Source organism: Giraffa tippelskirchi, chromosome 10, assembly GCF_054371585.1.
Source record: "Giraffa tippelskirchi isolate mGirTip1 chromosome 10, T2T-mGirTip1v1.2.pri, whole genome shotgun sequence".
Taxonomy (NCBI): domain Eukaryota; kingdom Metazoa; phylum Chordata; class Mammalia; order Artiodactyla; family Giraffidae; genus Giraffa; species Giraffa tippelskirchi.
The window spans coordinates 22,617,540-22,639,460 of NC_137284.1; the positions used below are offsets into that span (position 1 = coordinate 22,617,540).

Genomic DNA, 21,921 nt, shown 5'->3' on the forward strand with positions numbered 1-21,921 from the left:
GTGGAAAGGACCACTGTTTGGAAAGAGAAACATCTGATGAAGCTCATGGACTTTACCCCACAGGAGAGAAATAGAGCTCTGTAAGTAGTTAGGAATCTATTGACTTGGCTTATTTATTTTTTAACTTTTTATTTTGTATTGAAGTATAGCCAGTTAACAATGTTGTGATAGTTTCAGGTGACCAATGAAGGGACTCAGCCATACATATACATGTGTCCATTCTGCCCCAAACTCCCCTCCCATCCAGACTGCCTCATAACATTGAGCTGAGTTCCATGTGCTATATAGTAGGTGCTTGTTGGTTATCCATTTTAAATATAGCAGTGTATACATGACCATTTCAAACTCCCTAACCATCCCTTCCCCCTGGCAACCATAAGTTCATTTTCTAAGTCTGTGAATCTCTTTCTGTTTTGTAAATTAGTTCATTTGCATCATTTCTTTTTAGATTCCACATATAAGGGATGTCATGTGATATTTCTCCTTCTCTGTCTGACTTACATCACTCAGTATGACACTCTGAGTTCATCCATGTTGCTGCAAATGGCATTGTTTCATTCTTTTTGATGGCTGAGTAATATTCCATTGTATATATGTACCACATCTTTATCCATCCCTCTATATTGATTTGGTTTATAAAGGTGAGTGGGGTGACATCAGCTCCCCTGGAATCCTTCCATTTTACTGGGTTAGGAGAGAGATTCATTAATCATGAAGTTAGAAGCAACAGGCAAGTTGAAGCTGATATCAAAGTTGGAGAAAGAGAACCAGAAAAACAGAACTTGAAAAGCATAATTATTCTGTAGCCATTAATTTTAGGAAGGTACAGACATATATTTGATATATATATTTGATAGCCATGTATTTGATAGCCCTTGGGGACATTTACCGTATTATAGATGCCCAAAATGATTTGTTGAATTTGAATTTGATAAAATAATGCTCATGAACTTCTGAAACATGAAAAGTTTTAGTTATATTCAAAGTACTCTGTTTAGGAACCTGGAAAGCTATATTATCATTTTAGAAAGACTTTAATTAGTAGTAACTAAAATAAAAAATTTATGCAGGATAAACTTTTAGAAGAGTCACAGAGGATATTTTATTATCAAAAGTAGGATAATTGGCATTGTTTTACCATAACAATGCTGAGCATATGGTAAAAATTGAATAAATGCTTTTTTGGAGGGGGATGAAACCTAAGATTGAGCTAGAATAATGCTTTTAAAATAAAAATCAGATTATACAGGGCAGTTTAGACTCTGAACTTAACTCATGGAATATGGAAGATTCTCTTGAAATCTCTCAGAAATGTAGTTAATTATCTGACTGTTGAAGGATACTGATAATATATTCCCTACCTACTTTTCTACAAATTGTTGACAATCACAACAAATCTAATTTAGTTACTGATCCAACTGAGCAAGTAATTGACCTGAATGCCCTCAACAGAACATTGAGATATAAAATCACTCTCTATAAATTGATTAAAAGGTTGATACTTTTTTTTTCAACCTAGAATAATGACAATTTTCTTTCCAGCTTATCTCTTATTTTAGGTTCTCAAGATTTAAAAACTACCAGTCAGTGGTAAATACAGTAAAGAATCTGCAGTCAACCCACACTCTTCTGTATAATTAATAGGATTGCTCAGGCAGCTTATTTGCTTAAATTCTGAAAATCTCTTTATCCTTTATCTGCAGAAACACTAATCGCTTGAAAAGGACAAGGCTGAGGAAACTTGCTTAAGCTGGGCTTGAACAATTTTTGTTTTTTTCTGCAGCAAATTCTGTTGCTCTAATTCCCTGGGTTAGTTGCATCTCTTCTTCATACTATTACTACCCTTCTAGGTATTTTGAACAGCATGTTGCATTCATTTGAACATACGTGAATTGCTTGCGTTTTCTGGTGAGATAAGCGTTTCTTAAAGTGAAAGTGTAGTCGCTCAGTTGTGTCCAACTCTTTGTGCCCCTGTGGACTGTTGCCTACCAGGCTCCTCTGTCCATGAAATTCTCCAGGCAAGAATCCTGAAGTGAGTTGCCATTCCCTTCTCCAGGGGATCTTCCCAACCCAGGGATTGAACCTAGGTTTCACACATCGCAGGCAGATTCTTTACCAGCTGAACTACCAGGGAAGCCCAAGGATTTCTTAAGGCCTCTTCTATTCAGCCTTTGGCTGAATTTCACCAGGCCCAGGGAACAGGGAACTAACTGGTCTGGAAACTGGGAAACCTTGGCTCTGAGTTTCACTCTGTGATTTGGTAAGGGTCTTTTGTTTGATCGCTGATTACAGTCACAGGTGTGATCAGCAACTTGCAGAAAAAGGAAATTTCTTGGAAGGATAGGGAAGATGTGCAGAATCAGCAGATGACTGAAAATCAGGCTTGAACTCCAGCAAGTGCCATGGCTTTTCCAGAGGCTGGGAAGCAGGAACCCCAGCAACAGTCTTGCGCTGGGGACAGAGTAGTAAGAATGCTACCGCAAGGATGAAATGAATATCAGATTCCAGGGAGGTTGGTTTAGACTGGATGACAAGCCCACTCTTACTCGATATGGGTTTGGAACCCCAGTTACAGTCCGCTGGGCTCCACCCAGTAATTCCTTAAGAGGAAATTCAGGAGGCAGTTTGAGGAAGAAATTTCGTGCTGGGCAGGTAACTTTGTCCACTCTACTATCTGGCATCTTTAAAGTTGCTTCCAGCTTTAAAAATGGAGAGTGATTCTCCCATGAAACCCTTTGGGGTTTCCATGTCCCAGTGATGTTTGTTTCTATGAATGCCTATAAAACCAGTGAACAATAATAAGATAAACTGGAAGAAGACATTTATGAAGACCAGTGGGTTATGTAGCTGTGTTGGTTATCTACTGCTGCATGACAATATCATTGCAAACTTAGTGTCTTCAAACAGTGTGAATTTATTATCTCTTAGTTTCTGTGGGTTCAGGAGTCTAGGAATGGCTTAGATGGGTTTTCTTATAAGGCTGTAGTCAAGGTGTCATGGCTGAATATTCACTGGAAGGAATGAAAGAATTGGACATGACTTAGTGACTGAACAACAATGCATATGTATAACTGACACACTTTGCTATATACCTGAAACTAACACAACATTGGAGATCAACTATACTCCAATAAAAATTAAATAAATGAAAGAAAATCTGCCCTTAGCTGTACTTGGTTGTTCGAACAAAATGTATTCAAAAGGGGTGAGTTTATAAACATTCAGATTACCATGAAATGATGTGCCTCGTTCTCCTAGAGCTGCTGGGCATGCATCTGGAGGCAGATGGGTAATAAATGGGTACAGACATGGGTTAAGTCCTTGCATAAACTCGCAATGTGACCCTGGACTTGCTGCTTGAATCTCTGGTAGCCTCAGTGACCTTGTCATAGTAGCTTGTAGAGGTAATGCCTTTAAAATGTGTAGGGTGATGCCTGGCACATAGTAAACATGCAGGAAATAGATATTATGATGATCCTTTAAGAACCCCAACCAGAGAAGGCGCGTGTCAATTCTTAAGGTACAATTCGTCACATAACCAGAGGATCAAGAAAATACATGCTGAACACATTGTAGCTCATTTCTTTCTTCTCTTGAAGCTCACGGAGGGTTTGATGCGGTAATTCCTTGTGCGTGAATGAAATCAGAATCCTATTTGCCCATCCCTGAAGCTGGGCCATTTGGAAAGAGGACTGTAGCTGCAGCCCCTCTTCTGTTGACAGTGGGAGGCCTGGGGTGGATGCTGGCCATGCCAGGGCAGGGCAGGGAGCACTCCAGCTCCCACTTCTCATTTCCAACCTCCCAGGGTGTGGTGGAAAGCACATGGGACTAAGCTGGTTGTCCTTGGCCAAGCAGCAGCTTCTCTGAAGCCATTCTCACTTCTGTAAGAGTGGAGCCATATGCAGGATCAAAAGAGGGGAAGAACATAGGGGATAAGCTTGGCATATCTAAGGGGACACGGGATGCATGCTCCATACCAAGACTTCCTTCCAACAGGCCAAATGAAGATGTTAAATACATTTTAGAAAAGTTTTAATTTGAACAGCTTATGATTAAAAATACATTTTATAAATAATTTTTCCATAGACTTGATTAAGGATTGTTGCGAACTTTACAAAAAGACATACTGCAACAACAGCGGAAAGAAATTACAAAAAAATATAGCTACAGTCCTCCCATTTAAAAATACATTACATATCACAGCGTTTTCTTTGTGCAAAGTTGAAGAGAGCGCTGTGTTAGGCCTGTCACAGGTTCACCCAAAGGGAAGTAAACTTTAACACAGTTACTCGGCATAATAGGATAGGCACAGCTGAAAAAACGAACCCCTACCCCCAGAAGTTAATATACCTTAGTTCAACATTTTATTTTGTAGGACTGATGGCTGAACTTAGCTTAATACAAATATATATTTATATGTCTGTGTGGATATATATATATATTTAAGTATGAAAATAAGTGTCTGTTTTGCAATTAAGTAAACCCTCAACGTATTTACAGTATCTTCAGAGAATGTGTTCTCCAAATCAGTCTGAGGCCATCTTCTCTATTAAACAACTCTTCAGAAGATTAAACGAAGCCAAATATGTCAATTAATGGATATCCTCCGTTGAGACTTCCAGTTTTCTCTGTGGGACGAAGAGAGTTCCTACGGAGGTGTGATTAGCACCATCAAAATCCATGCAGGTGGAGCCTGTTGGCTTTGTTGGTCCACCTGGAGTACGGAAGAAGCTTTCGGCCACTGGCTGGGACCCTTTGGGTGTCACAGGAACAGGCTGATTGGAAAGAGAGGAATGGAGAAAAGTCAGACCCAGACAGACAGGTACACGTCCTGGCAAACTCAGCAGACTAGACTGGAAGGACATGTCACATGATGGGAACCTCGAATGCCCTGAAATCTGCTAAGTGAGCCTGCCTGAGTTTCACACTCTCAACTATTTTTGTTAAGGGGAAACAAAAAGCTCATGATAACCCCATAATCTGGACTCCTTGAGCACTCTTGCTGGATTTACAAGGAAGGCAGGCCTTTAAGCATTTTCTTCTCCTATCCTTCCCTTGTCCGAAAGCAAAAGTGAGTCTCCCATGATACTGCTATTTGGGACTTAAGAACTGAAAGAGAAAAAGACATCAATGAATGGACACACTCTCACCTGTTGTGCCCCTGTCCCTGCAAATGATTGTCCATTTGTTTGGTTCTGGCTCAGGATGGATGCGTCATACTTGGTAGCCCTTCCTTGCTGAGTGCCTGCATTTTCGGGTGTGACACTAACAGCCTCTATTCTTGGCGACACGGCAACGGTTCCAGGCGCAGGGCTGGCAGACACCTGGACACCAGGGGAGATGAGGCTCAAATGCTGCAGGGTGAAGTTTACAATGGCTGAGCTCGGGTTCTGGATGGGGACTGCGTGGCTCGAAGAGAGAGCCGGGCTGTTCCCGACAGGGACGGCTGCCATGGGAGTTGGCGAGACCATTAGCTTCAAAGGTGTTACATGAAAAGAGGGAAAATTAACAGCAGTGAGTTCAGATGATGTCGCTGGAATAACACCTGGAAAGAAAAGGCAGGAGAATATGTTAAAAGCACAGGCATTTGTCCAAGAAGTATATAAGGCTCAAGTGAGCTGGAGAATGTGTTTGAAGGATGTTTTTAAGTATACTCACCTGCAATCGGGGAGCTGTAGATCCTGCGATTTGGGGAAAGTGTACCTGAGTTTTCATTATTAGACAGAATGGACTCTGCCCCCAGGGTTGAGCACTGGGTGAGAGGGATTAGGTATCCTGATGGGAACAAGGTCTAGAAAACAAAGAGGAAGGGTTTATTTTCGCACGGATACAGAAAGAAACAATGAAAACAGTGACAGACTTTATTTTCTTGGGCTTCATAATCACTGTAGATGGTGACTGCAGCCATGAAATTAAAAGGTGCTTGCTCCTTGGAAGAAAAGCTATGACAAACCTAGACAGCATATTAAAAAGCAGAGACATCACTTTGCTGACAAAGGTCTGTCTAGTCAAAGCTATGGTTTTTCCAGTAGTCATGTATGGATGTGAGAGCTGGACCATAAAGAAGGCTGAGCACCAAAGAATTGATGCTTTTGAACTTTTGGTGTTGGAGCAGACTCTTAAGAATCCCTTGAGCAGTCTTCCTGGGTTTGCAAGGAAGGCAGGCCTTTAATCACTTCACTCTCCCATCCTTCTCCCAAAGCAAAAGTGAGTGCCTTCTTTATGGTGAGACAAACAAGTCAATCTTAAAGGAAATCAATCCTGAATATTCATTAGAAGGACTGATGCTGAAGCTGAAGCTCCAATACTTTGGCCACCTGATGCGAAGAGCTGACGTTAGAAAAGACCCTGATGCTGGGAAAGGTTGAACGCAGGAGGAGAAGGGGATGATAGAGGATCAGATGGTTGGATGGCATCACCGATTCAATGGACATGAGTTTGAGCAAGCTCTCGGAGATGGTGAAGGACAGAGAAGCCTGGCGTGCTGCAGTCCATGGGGTTGCAAAGAGTCAGACACAACTGAGCGATTGAACAAAAACAACAACAGGAAGAAAAATGACCACGTGCTTCTTCTGGGACTAATATCCCTTAGTGGTTGTTTGTCTCATCAGACCAAAGCCTACAGTGGTATGGGCCACGGGCAGGCCAGCTCTATGGCTCTTTGAAGACCCTCCTTCCCATCCCAACAGTTGTCCTGAATAACCATGTTTCTTAAATGCCAGTCGGGGTCTTAGGAAGTGTCCTAAAGTTAGCACTGAGTCTGCTTAAGGGCAAGATTTACCTAGCACTCCCCCCCGCCCTCAACGTCCTAAGTCTGCTTCCAGACTTCTTGGTATGATGTGGTGCTGTCAGAACAAGCTGAATGCAGCTGGACACTGTAGTGGCACTGCTGTGTTATTATCTGATTGTCCTTGAATTATGTGGGATGGTATTTCCCAGAGACTATTCTGAGGGACCCTAGTTCTTTCTATGGGATGCAAGCAGGTACTACTTGAGTCATAGTTAAATTATGTTTGGGGAAATGCTGAATTCAACAAAGGAAAATGGAGTCTTTATGACAGAATTTCTGAGGGACTTTCATGACGGCATACAATGTGAATCTCCAAGAGAGTGTTTATCGTGTAACATTTCCCAGGCTATTCAGCAACTAAATGTTTGGTAGTATTGGTATTTAAGGAAAAAAAAAACATGTCAAGAAATGTTGATTTAGAGAAAGGGAATGTCAAACCACAGGCCCAAAATATAGCCTCTTGGCTGTTTTTGCAAATAAAATTGTACTGGAACATAGCCATGCCCATTCATTTACATATTGTCTGCAGATGCATTCCTACTTTTTAAAAAAATTTTTACAATGGCAGAGTTGAATAGGTGTAACAGAAACCATATGGCCCACAGAGCCAAAAGCATTTACTCTCTGGCCCTTTACAGAAAGCTTCCCTTGTGGCTCAGTTGGTAGAGAATCCACCTGAAATACAAGAGACTGCCTGCAAGGCAGGAGATGCGGGTTCAATCCCTGGGTCAGGAAGATCCCCTCGAGATGGAAATGGCAACCTACTACAGTATTCTTGTCTGGAGAATTCCATGGACAGAGGAACCTGGCAGACTACAGTCCATGGGGTCGCAAGAGTTGGACACGACTTAGTGACTAAACCATACAATCTGCACAGAAAAGTTTGCTGACTCCTGATCTGGAATAAGGGAATTATACAACTATAGATTTTTTTCCTCCTAGTACTTTAGGTTCCAATGATACCAAGCTAACACTCTTATAATATACAAATGAAAGGGCAGGGTACTAGGTTTCAAAAATGATAGATAAGAGAACTGATTAATTCATATTAGATGCCCAAATATCACGCAGAAAAAGCTTTAGAGAATAAAGTTATATTCCACACGGAAATGGCCAGAGTGTTGGGCTGTGTGTGTCTGCCTCATGCCTGTTCATCACTGTACTTTTCCAGCAGAGCCTACATGGGTGGCTGAGCCACCTGAAAAGTCTCATCGGTCTTACCAGGAACAGGACTGACTGGTAAAAGTGAAAAGCAGCCCTTGTAAACCAGAGGCCCACCTTTCATCTCCCTGCAGATCTTTCTTCTCACCACTGTCAAAACAATGGTCTATGCTTTGATCTAGCTGTTAATAGGTCTGGTCAGAATCCCCAGTGCTAAGGGGTACCACAAACTTTCAATTTTGTGTCTTAGATGCTTGGTTCTGTTCAATATCTTTACTAGCAGGTTCCTGAAGTTTGTAGGAATAGAGAATTTTCAAGGGGTAGATTTAGGTGTTTTACCAACAGCTGTTCTTTGGCATCTTACAGTACAATGTTTTCTGGTTTAACTCCCTTCAAATCTCCAGCAAAACTCTAATAATAATTACTTTTCCTATAAACTGTATTCATCACAAAATTGTTTCATCTATAATGCCAATTCCTTTTTTAAAATTAGAACTATTAAAGTAGCAGGATGAAAATAATTTGACATATTGCCACTTGTATGTCTTCTCACCCAGACTATATCAGCACTCCTACCCCTCTTCCTAGGACACTATCCTCTTTTGTTTTCACCATATTTCTTATTATTCACTACCTGATATGCTTGTGTTTGTTTGTATACTCTCTTCTCTCCAGCCCTAGAAGTGTAGATTCTCAGTAAATGTTTGTTGAATGAATTAACACGTGAATTTCTCCCTTTCTTTGTTCTGCTCCGTCCATGCTAAAAAGAAATGGTCAAAATGAAGTCAGAGATGAAAAAAAGAGCAGGGGGTGTGAGGAATCTATCCAGTGAAAACCCTAATCCTGAATAACTAAGTGAGCAACAGGAGACCATTATTAAATCATACCCATTGCCCCAAAGAGATTATGGACCTCCCAGAAAATCAAGTCAAGCTGAAGCCTTGTGATTTTCCCCCTAGCATGTATATTAAATGCAAAATGATACTATGCTAAGATAATGGATGTTTTGAATGGTGATCATGAGGCCATCCTCAGGGAAGATCTGACAAACTCTAAAGCCTCCATAATAACAACAGTTACAGATAATACCCTTCAGCTTCTACAGTTCCTTGAAAGGATCACAAACCCCTTTATGTATACCATCATGTAATAAATTCACTTAACCTCACAAAAACTGTAATATGGCCCTGGGGCAAGTGCTCAAAAGCAATCATCCCCAAAGGCAGGTGCTGATTTGATCCAGAGCACCAGTGCTTCCTACCCAGTAGACAATCAGGAAAAACTGGCAGAACAAATTCTTTATAGATGTGGGAAAACAAGATGTAGAGAAGTAAAATAACCTAAGTTAACAGCAGGGACAAAATGAGAGATTAACTTCTGCTTCCATGTTTAGTGATGCTTGTTTATCTGGTGATGCTGTCTTTGATATACAATTGTCCCGAGAGTGGAAAAAGAGATAACGTATGCAAAAGCGCCTAACACTTCTGCCATCTAGTATGTGGGTAGGCAGCCAATACATGTTCTTTCCTTCCCGAATTAAACTCTATCCAGGAAAAAAACTGTCTAGAACATCAAAACATCTAGAAACCAATGCATCAAATACACCTAAACCTTGCCAAGCTAAGCCTGATTTTTCTATTTGCACAACATGGAAATTTTGGTGTAAATTTGACGTAGAAAGTAAAAACAGGAGGGAGCCATTTCTCTGCTAGGCCACAGATGCCAGTTACATGATGTCAAACAAATATCAAGTAATGACTCAGAAAGCAGGAGTTAGAGGAACCCTATGCGTCCACCAATTCATTTGGGGTCATGTCTGCTTGTAAATTATTTAAGACTTTCATGGCAGGTGTTTGCATTCCAGTGTGGGACAGAGAAATGGACTTAAGGACAACCACCCACGGTGCTTTAAAAAGAGAGCAGATAATCCCTTCCTCCAAAGGTTAAAAATGCCCCTGCCGCCATCCCAGTCAGGGGATTAGCTGTCTGAGGCCTTGTTTGGATTATGGGACGCTAAAGAACAGTTCCCTGTTTTCTGGGAGACTGCTCTTTGCTCTGGTAAATTTCACAAGCTAGCAGAGTCCCTCCTAATTAACTGGGGAGTACCTAAAGCTTTGCACAGTTCAAGGCTGTACTTACTGTGGAGACATTTTCAGGTGCTTTCAGGTCTTCTTTAAATTTCTTTTTGGAACCACTGTCCTCGAGCATGCTCGCCCTCTTGGAGCCTTTTTCTCCAGCTGGCTCCCTCTCTCGGTTCTTTGCACTTTGTCTCTCCGGCCCTGGCAGCAAAGTTCCAGGCCTGGTGGATGCACTGGTCTTTGGGGCGTCACTGTCTGCATTCTCACCGGTGGCATCGGTGGAGTCTTTTGCTCTCATAGCGTTAGAAGAGGTGGTCGGGCAGACCGTGGGGCTCAGGCCTGGGGGTGGCGTTATAGTCTGGGCCTGGGCAGGCTGCAAGTAGAAGGCATACGATGGGCCCGAAGGGGCCTGAGGTAGGATCACGGGCACTGCCGGTGACAACGGGCTGGGGAGGAGGGGGACCACCCCCAGGGGCTGGATGAGGGACGGTGCTGTCATCTCTAGCTCAGCATTTGCTGGAGTGTCCAGAGGGGCCACTGGTTTGCAGTGCCCAGATCCTGCCAGCTGTACTTTCACTTTCTTTCTGGGTTCACTAAAAGACAAGATTGAAAACATGAGACAATGGAAACACATGTTCTCTAAAATATTCTACCATTTTAGATTGCCCCAGATTGAAGCTACGTTTTTATGAAACTAGCAGATAGTTTCTGTAATGATTCTATATTATGAGTTACAGAGATTCTCACCAGTTTCCAAGGTTATTGCCTATTCTTACATGAAATAAGTAATCCTAATGATGCAACGTAAAGTAATGCATCCTGTTACTGAAGAGCATTGCCCACCTACCTTGATTGCTCTTCTAACTGCATTTTGCAGATAGCTGCAAGCTGAGCCATTTTACTCTGGAAAGGTGCAGAATTCTGAGTGCTCTCAGCTGGTAAAATAAAAAGAAGGTGGGGGAGGGAGTTGGTTGAAGCAAAAGAATGAATCTTCACACAGATGAAACATCACTGAGGTCAAAGGAACAGAAAACGTGCACCACCACCCCTCCCCCAAATCACACAGCAATTAAATGATAAACCCCACAATTCACATTTTATCCTTTAATTCATATGTAAGTTGGGCTTCAAGTGTGTTTGGGACTATGGAAACAAACAATTCTCTAGCAAGTCCCAAGGGATCAAGGGAGCTGAAAGTCAGATGAAGAGGGATTCTTTCAAGCAGAGCCCTGACATGATAGCAAACATACCTCTGTGGGTTTTGATAGGGCTACTGGGAGCAGAATTTATCTTTCTCCGGTCACTCTCTATGCTCTTTACCAGTTTGATGAGAGATGGGTGTCGAGTGAAGTTTGGTTTCCCACGTGTGGAAAAGAGGTTTTTGGCACAGTTCTCTTTTGAAGACCGCCTCGCTTCCAAATCAGAGGCAGCGAAAGGAAGGACTGGGCTGAGACCTGAAACAGGAAAGGGCAGTGTGTTAAGACATGAGTGGTTCAGCCTCCTTCTGGGGTATGAGGTCAGTGCGTGCATGCTCAGTTATGTCCAACTCTGTGCGATCCTATGGACTGTAGCCCACCAGGTTCCTCTGTTCATGGGGATTCTCCAGGCAAGAATACTTGCCATTTCCCCCTCCAGGGGATCTTCCTGACTCAAGGATCGAACTGGCATCTCCTGTGTCTCCTGCATTGGCAGATGGGTTCTTTACCACTGAGCCACCTGGAAACGGTTCTAAAATGATTTCAGATTAAAGTGGCAATAGTTATGTGCCTACTATGTGCCAGATACCATTTAAAGGGCTTTACCTAAAAAACCTTGTTCATCTTATTCTGAACGAATTCTGAGATAATTTACTTTAACATCTCTGAAAGACTTTGTCATCTTATAACCAGTGGTGTGTGTTCAGGGTGATTGTTAATGGTTTTTATTTCTTATTGAGATATAAAACATTGTGTCTCTCAGAATCAGTGGCGACTTCATCTGATGAAACAGGGTGACTTTCCCTGTGGTGGACTGAACGTTTGCATCCCCTACCCCATCCCATTTCCCCAAATTCACATGTTGAAACCTGATGTCCAATGTGATGGTACTGGGATGTGGGGCCTTTGGGAGATGTTCATGAGGGTGGAACCCTCTTGAATAGGATTAGTGCTCTTATAAAAGGGACTCTACTGAGCTCTCTAGTCTTCCTCCACTATGTGAGATTACTATGAAAAGACTAGAAAAGTCTAGAAAGCAGGTCCTCACCAGCCACTGAGTCTGCCAGTGCCTTGATCTTGGACTTCCCAGCCTCCAGAACTATGAGAAGTAAATATATTGTTTATAAGCCAGCGAGTCAATGGTCCTCTTTTGGGGCAGCCTGAACAGACTAAGACACTCTCCACAACTCAGGCAGGTACTTCTCAGGAAATGCACCCCCATTTCAGAGACGTTTCAGACATTAACTAACTGGTTCAGGGTCTCTCAGCTAGAAGAACGTGGGCCTCGGATATGAACTTGATCGTCTAGCCCAGAGCCTGTCCTCCAAACCCCTGTACTGGAAGACCTCTCATTGAGGTTATATCCAAAACCACAATAACCTCGCAAAGGCACTGTTGTTCTTCCTACTAGGGGTGAGGAAACAGTCTTAGAGAAGTCACCTGCCCAAGGCCACACAGCTGGAATAAGTGACAGAGTTGGGACTGGAACCTAAGCTTCCCTCTGCTTTCGTGGCCCGTGTTCTTGCCATTTTCCAGAACTTCTGTGTGTGGGGTCTTAGTAGAACACAAAATGTCAGAATCCCAGAGTTGAGATGTAGACAGAATATTCATTCTGGAATGAATCCATTTCATATTCTCCACATGCACAGGCTCTGTTTCAACTTTGTCAAATTCTTTTACACACAGATTCTACCTCCTACAGAGGGGTGTGATGGTTATGGACCTTGAGTTCCTGATGGAACCAAGGGCCAAACTTTCCATACTGGTGCTCATCTTTGTCTTTTCAGTCACTTATGTATGCTCTTCCCATGTGGCAGTATGGGTAGGAAGAGAAAGGAAGAATATTTCCAAATGTGCATCAATTCAAAGTAATGAAGCAACGAATAAAAGGAAATAAATACATACCACTGGGATTTGGACTGATTTCTGGGCCTGTCCATTTAAAAGCTGGTTTTCGGCCTCTTTCCTCTGTAACATGAACTTTCTTGATAAGATCCAGGCTACTCAGAACATTAGCTATATCATACAACCTCCTAATTTTTGCTGGGGGGAGAAAGTATATATATCACTTAGTGGAATAATGAAAGATCAAAGGACTTTGCTTCCTAAGGACTTCATGTGTACAGTGTACACTCAAAGAGCTATCCTAACCATCAATGTCAGAGAAAAATGTGACTTTTCTTGAGTTATTCTAGTGATACTGCTTTAATTAAAACAAAAAAACTTTTAAATATTGAGACTCAATTACTGCTGATACTGGATTTTGAAACAAAAGCACATGTTGAAAAAGGAAAAATGACTCAATGAGATCACCCTACTGGGAAACATGTTACAGATTTTCTAATAAAAATTTACCACTGCTGGGTATCTCCTAATGAGGATTCAGAATTTTAGGAACAAATAGAAATAATCAATGATAAATGTATTATTTTTCTGCTTGTGATAGTTTATGAAAATAAATGTATTTAATTTCACAAGCATGGAAAATTACCTACCAAAATTTATAATCATTTATACTGTCCATATGTATATGCATAGATTTGCTTATTCTATAAGTCTTACATATCATGAAAAGTTCTGCTACAGAAGTCTGCCTTTACTTCAGCTTGATAGTACAAAGCTACAAATTGAGCCCCTCCTTCACAGCCATGCCAGAAGGTTCTGAATTCCCTAGGGATTCAGCCAATTACACATCTGCAGTTCCTGGAATAGTTTCCAAGGCTGTGACTAACCAGTGAAATAGAGAGCTGAAAACTGGTCACTCAGAGAAAGCAGGCAGCCCATCAGTAGGACTGGGATGTGTTTTCTGAAATGACAAATCTCCTAAGCCAAATGCTAGCCTTACTGCCTTAATCTCTACTAATTTTGTCTTTATGGAGACACCATCAAACTGGAGGTGTCTCCATACTTTTTTGGGACCAGTACAGCTTCACAGGGATGGGAAGGAGTCTGCATGACACCTCCCAGGCATTCCCTCAGCCTCTGCTATGCCTTGGGGTCACCAGTCAGCTGGTCCCTTGAGTGATCCATGTCCAGGCCAGCCTAATGCCCTGCTTGGAGGTCAGCTAATGCCTTCTACGCTTTCTCTCTGCTCCTCTGTGTGTGTGCGTGGGGCAGTTCCTGCAAAGTCTTTTCTAGAGGCAAGGGCAGAGCTGTTTTAAGAATCCAATCTATGATTTCTTCCCAACAGAGAGCAGATATTCTGGCTAAAATCATGCTTTTTTTTTTTCCATAGTGAAATCAAGTAGTTTTATTTAAGAATTGGAAATAATCAGTAGCCATGAAAGAAAATCCAATATTTAAATAAACATTTCTGCATGTAAAAAGAAGAGCAATTACTCTGTTAGGTTACTCTCTTCGCTTAGCTATGGGACAGACTCTCAGGAGCAAGCCCTTGGGACCGCTCCTGACGGCGGTCGTCCGTGCACAGGATAGGGTGTCAGGCTTTGGTTTCAGGGCAGAGAGAGCAAGCCTTGCCTACCATGCTAGACAGGCTGGGTTGCCTGGCCCAGCCGAGTCACCGTGGAAGCAAACTGTCTAAGGCAGTAAGTGCAGAGAAGGGACACCGTAAAATCACTCTTTCAAAATGTCCAATCCACTGTGCTGCAGGTCACTTCTGGAGACAGCGTTAGAACTTATTTACACCCTCAAATATGAGAGTCTGGGGAGAACAGAGACTTGGGTTCCAGTCCCACTTTACTGCTTAGACTTCAGACACTGTAAAATGGAGACAATGTTACAGTATCAAGTGAGGTAGATAAATCAAAGTGTCAAGTAAGAGTAGCTATATACATATCTTTGAATCCTACAAGCTAGCTCAAGCAGTATCTTCATGAATTCTGGGGAGAAGTGAAGATACAAAGCCTAACTAGAGATGATCTGTTTATATAGCCAATGTATTAGAAAGTAATTCAAGAGTAGGTCCAAAAGTCCAAGGCAGTTGGGCCACTTACTTTTAAACTTGCTTTTGTCCAAATCTTCCACATGGTCCTCCCCAGTTAAAATCTTGGCAGCAATTTCCAGGCTTACTGTCTGAGGCATTGACACCAAAAACAGCATCACAAATTTTTGGCTCATCACTCTTAAAGACTTGTCTTTGCGGCTGTTACCAGAGGCTTTGGAAAAGGAAGAGGATTAAAGAAATAAAATCCATGAAGGGACAAGTGCTTTCTAAAGTAACAAAGCTAAAAATACCGCAACCTGATCCTACGGTTGACATGCAGCATTTTCATGTGAAAAGCAGCAGTAGCTTTGAGCTGGGTTCCCTAAGGAACCTGGTCTCTAGACCTTTGGAGAGCTTCCCTGCCACCTGAGCTTTTCAACACCAGCTCTCTCACCTGCCCGAAATTCCACTCCAGGGAGTTCGACAAAACACATGTCGGGGTGTCCATTCTGGCCAGTGTTTGATTTGATGATGGGATCCTCTAGACTGTAACTCTTACTAAAGTCAAACTCTTGTTCATATTCTTTCTTTTTGATCATCATAATCTGCTCGGCGTACTTGTTCTCCTCCCCGACGCTTTTCAAAGTCCCAAGGGTCTGGTTGAGGTTGTGTCGCCCGTGCCAAGTGTATCTGTTTTTGGCAAGCCGGCTAACCATGTGTAGACTCTCTAGGACGTTGACGATATCATAAATGCGTCGGCGCTCGACATCTGCAAACAAGCAGTGGCACCTTACTAGGATCAGACATTGTAATGTGGATAGAATCGAATACCTTTCTTTTCCCCAGGGATTCCTAGTCCGTAGGTTCTGGATTAAATAACTTTAGTGGCTTAGATGGTGAAGAATCTGCCTGCAATGTGGGAGACCTGGGTTCGATCTCTGGGTTGGGAAGATCCCCTGGAGGAGGGCATGGCAACCCACTCCAGTATTCTTGCCTGGAGAATCCCTATGGACAGAGGAGCCTGGCGGGCTACAGTCCATGGGGTCACAGAGAGTCAAATACAACTGAGCGCCTAAGCACAGCACATGCTAAACAGAGTATGAAGATAAGAAAGGCATGTCCCTGGTCTCAAAGGGTACAAACAGTTCATATAAATTAGAAAGGTGACGTTTATTGAGGGTCTTTGATGCATCATACAGGTTTAGGAAGATTTTACCCTAACTTGTGAGGTAGGTGATTATTATCCATGCTTTTTTATTTCTTTAACAATAGTCTTTACTTTTACACAAAGCAGTACAAAATGAGGCAGTGCCTCAAACAGTGACTTGGAGCTGGAAAAATCCGTCCTGAGTGTGAAAGTTAGTGTTAGTTGCTAAGTCGTGTCCAACTCTTTGCGACTCCATGGACTGTAGCCCACCAGGCTCCTCTGTCCTTGGGATTTCCCAGGAAAGGACGCTGGAGTGGGCTGCCATTTTGAAACTTCTCCTTATTATCCATGCTTCACTGATGAGGAGATAAGAGGGTCAGGCTGGCTAAGCTGCTTACCCGAAGGCACAGAGCTAGTAAGTGACAAAATCAAGTCTTTAGAGCTCTAAATTCCACACTCTACACTCCATTTCTTATATTAGTTCCCAACACACACATGCAAACATGGCTGTCATATGATGGGTACAAGGTGCCGAGATTCCTTGCAGTTCCTGGAACTTGCCAGAGATGCGCTTGCCTGAGGGCTTTTGTGTGCTAGGCTGTCCCTTCTAGCTGGAATCCCTCTCCCAGATGTCCTCATGGCTCCCCACCTCTATTGTTGAGTCCTTGCTCAGATGTCACCCTCCTAACAAGGCCTGACCTGACTACTTAATTTAAAATTAAGTTTAAAATTACAGAGCACACTTTTAGCATTCTGGATCCCCATCTACCCTGGTCTGCATTTGCTTTTCTTTAGCACATATTACCTTCTTACATCCTAATTACCCACTTATTATGTCCTTTGCATATTGTCTATTGTCTCCACTGGAAAGCAGGTTCCATAGGAGCAGGAACTTTGTTCTTTCTGTCCACTGATGTTATCCCAGCTGCTATGACATTGCCTGCCACATAGTAGGTAATCCATAGATACCTGCTAAATTAAATGGTACACCCTCCATAGCTATAATGAAGTGTATGTGGAGAGGAATCTAAATGGCATTTCTTAAAGTAGATACGTATAAACATGTATTAGAAGGGCAAAACTTTCTTCGTGGGGTGATAGCTATATACTAAAATGTCTTGTATTTCTCTTCAGTTTCAGGTCATAGTATATTCATGACTCCAAAAGTATCCCACATTTGCCACGGATTCCTTTTTAGCTCTTACTAGATTTGAGTCCATGAAGAGAGGAGGAAAAGTGGGTAAGGGGATACAGTAACTTTTGGCAAACACAAAACATTCAGAAAGTGCTGAATGGCAGTGGGGGCTAAAGCCTGGCTCCCATGCCCAGAGGCTGATCCTCATGTCAACTGTGAAGAAAGCATTTGGCAGCCTGGCTCCTCAATGAGAAACAAGATGGAAGTTTGGAGTTGTAGCTGTTTGTGAAATAAGTCATAAAACAATGCTGCCTTAAAGCTTCAGAGCTTTCACAGTGCAGTCAGAGCAATCTCCCTGTGATTTTCTGCTTCTGTTTTAAGACTTAAATGTGACTGGGAACTACATGCTGTTATTCTGAAATTAATAGGGCTTGATAGATGGATAATTTCCATGTGGCCTTATGTCATTACAAACACTAGCTAGAATGAGCGTGGGTCTGAAGGACTCAGTCTGTGAAGTGCCTTTAATGACTGACCATTTCAGCGAGCTCTTTGCATACTTACTAAGTTCTTCGGCTACTTCGTCAAGACAGATGTCATTATTCACAGCAGGGTTGGGATAGTTAGGGTATCGAGCTAAGAACTTATGACACAACAATCCTAAACTTTTCTCTTTTCGACTGGGTTGGGATTTCTCATATTCATCTCCAGAGAAGTGTTCCTACAAAGAAAGATGTAAAAAATGTCTTATTCAGAAAGATTTATTGGAGGCATTAGTGCTCAGTGACTAACACTTATATACATAGTTTGCTTCAGTGGCTGCAAAATTGGGAAAATAAGTGGGGAGAAGTCAGGATAAACTGCTTGATGGATATGAAAGGGAAGAAGCTCATAAATAAGTGACAGGTTCAGATTTCCCAGGGCTGTATTTGATGGGGTCCAAACCTTACCAGTGCTCTGACCGGGGTGATGCTTTATATTGCTAGTTCCTCCTCAACAGCCACCCCCATCCCTAGCTCCCCAAACCCCCCAGTTTCCACCCAGTCCTCTGCAAACAAACCTACATGTAAACAATCTTTGACCTCAGGTAATCCGTTTCTGTTATCAAACAAACCCCTTTTCTGATCCCTGTTGCGGATCTCGGGGCTCACAGCACTGATGAGCATTTTTAGGTTGGCTGTTGGTGTCCACGGTTCTCCCTGGGAGATCTCCTTGGGCTTGGTGGGTGTGGTTAAAGGGCCAAAGTCAGGCTGGACTATATTTGCTGCAGTCGATTCTTTCAGAGGTGTTTTCATCAGTCCCCTTTTATGTGGCTCGAAAAAGAGATTTTCCTGGTTCAAAACAAGTAAATTATTAAATCCAGTATATAAAAAAAGATTTATCAGATAGCTTTTGACTCTAAGAATTGTATAAATAGAAATAGTACTTAGGAAACATGCTCAGTGAGGTTGTAGAGATGATTAAATTAGTGACTATATTCCAATGACCACTTTGATATTTGCCCATAACAGCTAAATTCCCCATTTTTAATTCTGCAACAATGCATGGATTTAAAATTTTCATCTTATGTTCCAAGAATTTAAAAAGAAAACTTTAAGACTTACAACTTTAAAATTTTTATTTTGAAATAATTTTAGATTTAGAGTTGCAAAGATCCTCCAGAGAGTTCCCATATACCTTTTACTTAACTTCCCTTAAGAGGACTGATAATTTTAAGTGACCCCAAACTCCTTGGAGTGACTTGACTCATGACACTGAAATAAGTAACGGTCTCCATGGCAGAAACCATATGCCATTCACCTGTGTATATACCTAGCACATCAGTTGCATGCAGTGGGTACTCAATAAAATACCACTGATGAAGAAAAGTCAGAGAGCCAAGGAAACAAGGGCGAGGGCTAGCATGTGGTCAGACTTGTCAGGAAAATTCACTGGGGAGCAAAATCCAGAGTGGCTACAAGCAGAAAATTCTGCTCTTTGAATATTTACCCTTTTCACTTTACAGATGGAGGAAATGGAACCCAGAGAAGTAAAATTAGTTAACCCAAGACCACAAAGCTGGTTCCTGGCAGAGGCTGGGCTGCCACTGAGACATAAGAGGGTAAATTAACAGCAGTTCATACCTAAGACTAAAGGAGACTATGTTTCTTCTACTTTTGGCCACTGGCAACTTCACACATTCTTGCCATCTGTATCTATTTTAAAGAAAATGCTTGGGATGGCAGGTAAATTCACCGAGATAGTACACTTGAGAGGTTCTGATCCAAGAATGGGATTTTTCTCAGGGCTGCTATCCTTTGCCTCTGACCATCAGAAGCAACAGCAGTTCTCTTATTTGTTTACACCTGAAATTTTTAGGAAATTTGCATATTTCATTTTTTAACCCTATCAGTATTTAGACATCAATAAAGATATCCCCAGTGACAGTGGCCCCTATAGTTAAAAGAAACTGGTGATTTGGTAGAAAATTATCTTAACAAGAGATCCAGTGTCAAATCATGTAAATGCCCTTTCTGAATTCTGTCAAATGCCTTTCTTATAGTTTAAGAATTCTCAGAAATATCACAAAGCAGCTAACACATTTTATTATTCTTAAAAATATCTTTTCTCTCTACTTATCTCTTTGAAACTTCCACCAAATCACTAAAAACTAGAAAGATTAATCCTGGGTAACTTTTCCCCTCTTCAAAAATTAAATTTCCCTTCCTTCTAGTTTTTTATAGGAGTTAACCAAAAAAAGAATGTGGCATTAGTAAGATGTTGGATACTGAAAAATTATGCAGTAAAATCAGGATGATGTTGCATTTAAAACTGCAAGGATGAATACTGAAGCTAAAAAAGTACCTTTTCGTTCTCCATTCTGTAAATTTCTCATACATTTAGTTTCTTTAAAAATGAAAAATCTGGAGTTCTTTATCCTGATGGTTCAAGTAGTTCAGGTAGTCCAATTAAAAAGGTTAATATCCTTAAAGAAAAAAAAGAAAATAGAAAAAGTTAAAGAAAAATGCAGATCTGTTGAAAATACCTTCACGGGACGCCACAGTCTGCTGAAACAAAGGCTAAGGTAAAGAAAACTGACAAACTACACTTAACATTTCATTCCCGACCGGAGATAGCCCCACAGGGCAGAGAACTCCCATCAAACGCCCGTAAATTACTTCAGCAAGCCGATCTGCCGTCAGTAAGACTTCAAGCAACCTACAGAAATTACAGTGACAGCCCTTGCCCACCTTTAGAGAGGGCAAATCATTCTCCGGACCCCGCCGAATGGACTCCAGCGAGCACAAGCACCCACCCGTTCACAGATCAGAGTTCCGGACTCAAGCGCATGAGCCCAGGTTCCCGCTAAGGAGGTACAACCCCAAGTATCTGGATAAAAGTCTACATCTAGATGCTTGCATTTCTCCCTTGACACACACGTGCATGGGATCAGCAGTAAAGTCTTGGGGGAAAAGCTTGATAGGTAACTTCCAAATTCAGTCCTTAAGCTCCAGGGCATTTAAAGAGCGCCTTAGAATTAAAACTTTTTTTTTTAAGACTTCCTTAAAGATGCGACTTTAAAAAAAAAACAAACTTTATGTACTTGCTATTCAGGTGGCCAGTTCACGCCACGATCCTGGACCCTACCATGGAAGTCTGCATTTGCTCAGCAAGGCAACCAGGTACAGCCGCCACCGGCTCCCGCGCCCCGCGCGCTTCCCCTAGCTCCGGGCCAACTCCCCTCCCCCCTGGGCCCAGTACGCGCGCCGCCGGTCAGGCAGTTCCTGGACAGCATCCTCGCGGTTTCTAGGGCAACGATTCCCAACCAATCAGAGCGTTGGCTGCAGGCCTGCGATTGGCTGGCGGCGCCAGGGGCGGGTCTGGACCTTCCGCCTTCGATTTAAAAATTTGGCGCGGAAAGCCATCCCGTGGTCAGCGCCGCCCCTTGAGCTGCGCGGGGCTGGAGCGCGGGCAAACCCGCGCCCGGAACCACGACGTCCCCGCCCTTCCCCCTTGCTCGCCCCCTCCCCTCTGCGCGGGATCTCGGCTCCTCCCTCCACGGCCCCCGGCGGAGCGAGAGGCGGGAAACGGCCGCCGCTGCCGCTGCCTCCCCGATCCCTCTCCCGGTGCCGGTCTGGCCCGGCGCCGCGCCCCTCTGCGCCCCGCTGACCTGTCAGTCCACCTCACTCTTGGAGCCGATGGGGGCTGAGCGGGGACGCCTCTGCACCCCTTCCCCGTTCAGGCCCGGGAGCCCGCGTGTCGGGCCGTCAGTCGGTCCTTAAACGCCGCGCTGAGGTGGGTGCCCGAGGGAAACGCCGGGACCGGGACTGGCGGGCCGGCGGGCGGGCAGAGTGGACGTGACCGTCCAGGAGCAGTCAAGCCCCCGATTTGAAATTAACCCGCTCCCGGCGCGAGCCGATCCCGCGGGCGGGGAGGGCCGCTCCCCTCCCCCACGCCCGCTCTTCCCGGCCCCAGACCACGCGCGCCAATCCGAGTCTCCAGACGGGAGCTGGCGGCGAATCAGGGTGCAGGCACCGCCCTCCGGTGCCGC

At 43.1% G+C, this 21,921-nt stretch overlaps 1 protein-coding gene across 4 annotated transcripts; it reads right to left on the reverse strand.

The window, feature by feature from the left end:
• Nucleotides 1-4,015: 4,015 nt before the first annotated feature.
• E2F8 (E2F transcription factor 8) lies at nucleotides 4,016-21,799 on the reverse strand. 4 transcript variants are annotated; one of them, XM_081533717.1, is made up of 14 exons: nucleotides 21,541-21,799; nucleotides 20,235-20,355; nucleotides 18,455-18,721; nucleotides 17,955-18,111; nucleotides 15,563-15,877; nucleotides 15,179-15,340; nucleotides 13,131-13,268; nucleotides 11,280-11,483; nucleotides 10,877-10,964; nucleotides 10,091-10,622; nucleotides 8,586-8,711; nucleotides 5,659-5,791; nucleotides 5,151-5,545; nucleotides 4,016-4,775 (listed from the first exon to the last, which is right to left on the reverse strand). In XM_081533717.1, exons 2-14 carry the CDS (start codon nucleotides 20,247-20,249, stop codon nucleotides 4,593-4,595), a joined length of 2,715 nt encoding a protein of 904 aa, XP_081389843.1. In that variant the 5' UTR covers nucleotides 20,250-20,355; nucleotides 21,541-21,799; the 3' UTR covers nucleotides 4,016-4,592. The 4 variants fall into 4 exon arrangements, with proteins under 4 accessions (XP_081389843.1, XP_081389844.1, XP_081389845.1 ...); XM_081533718.1 differs by lacking the exon at nucleotides 8,586-8,711; XM_081533719.1 differs by lacking the exons at nucleotides 8,586-8,711; nucleotides 21,541-21,799 and adding an exon at nucleotides 20,974-21,093.
• Between the last annotated feature and the right edge of the window lie 122 nt (nucleotides 21,800-21,921).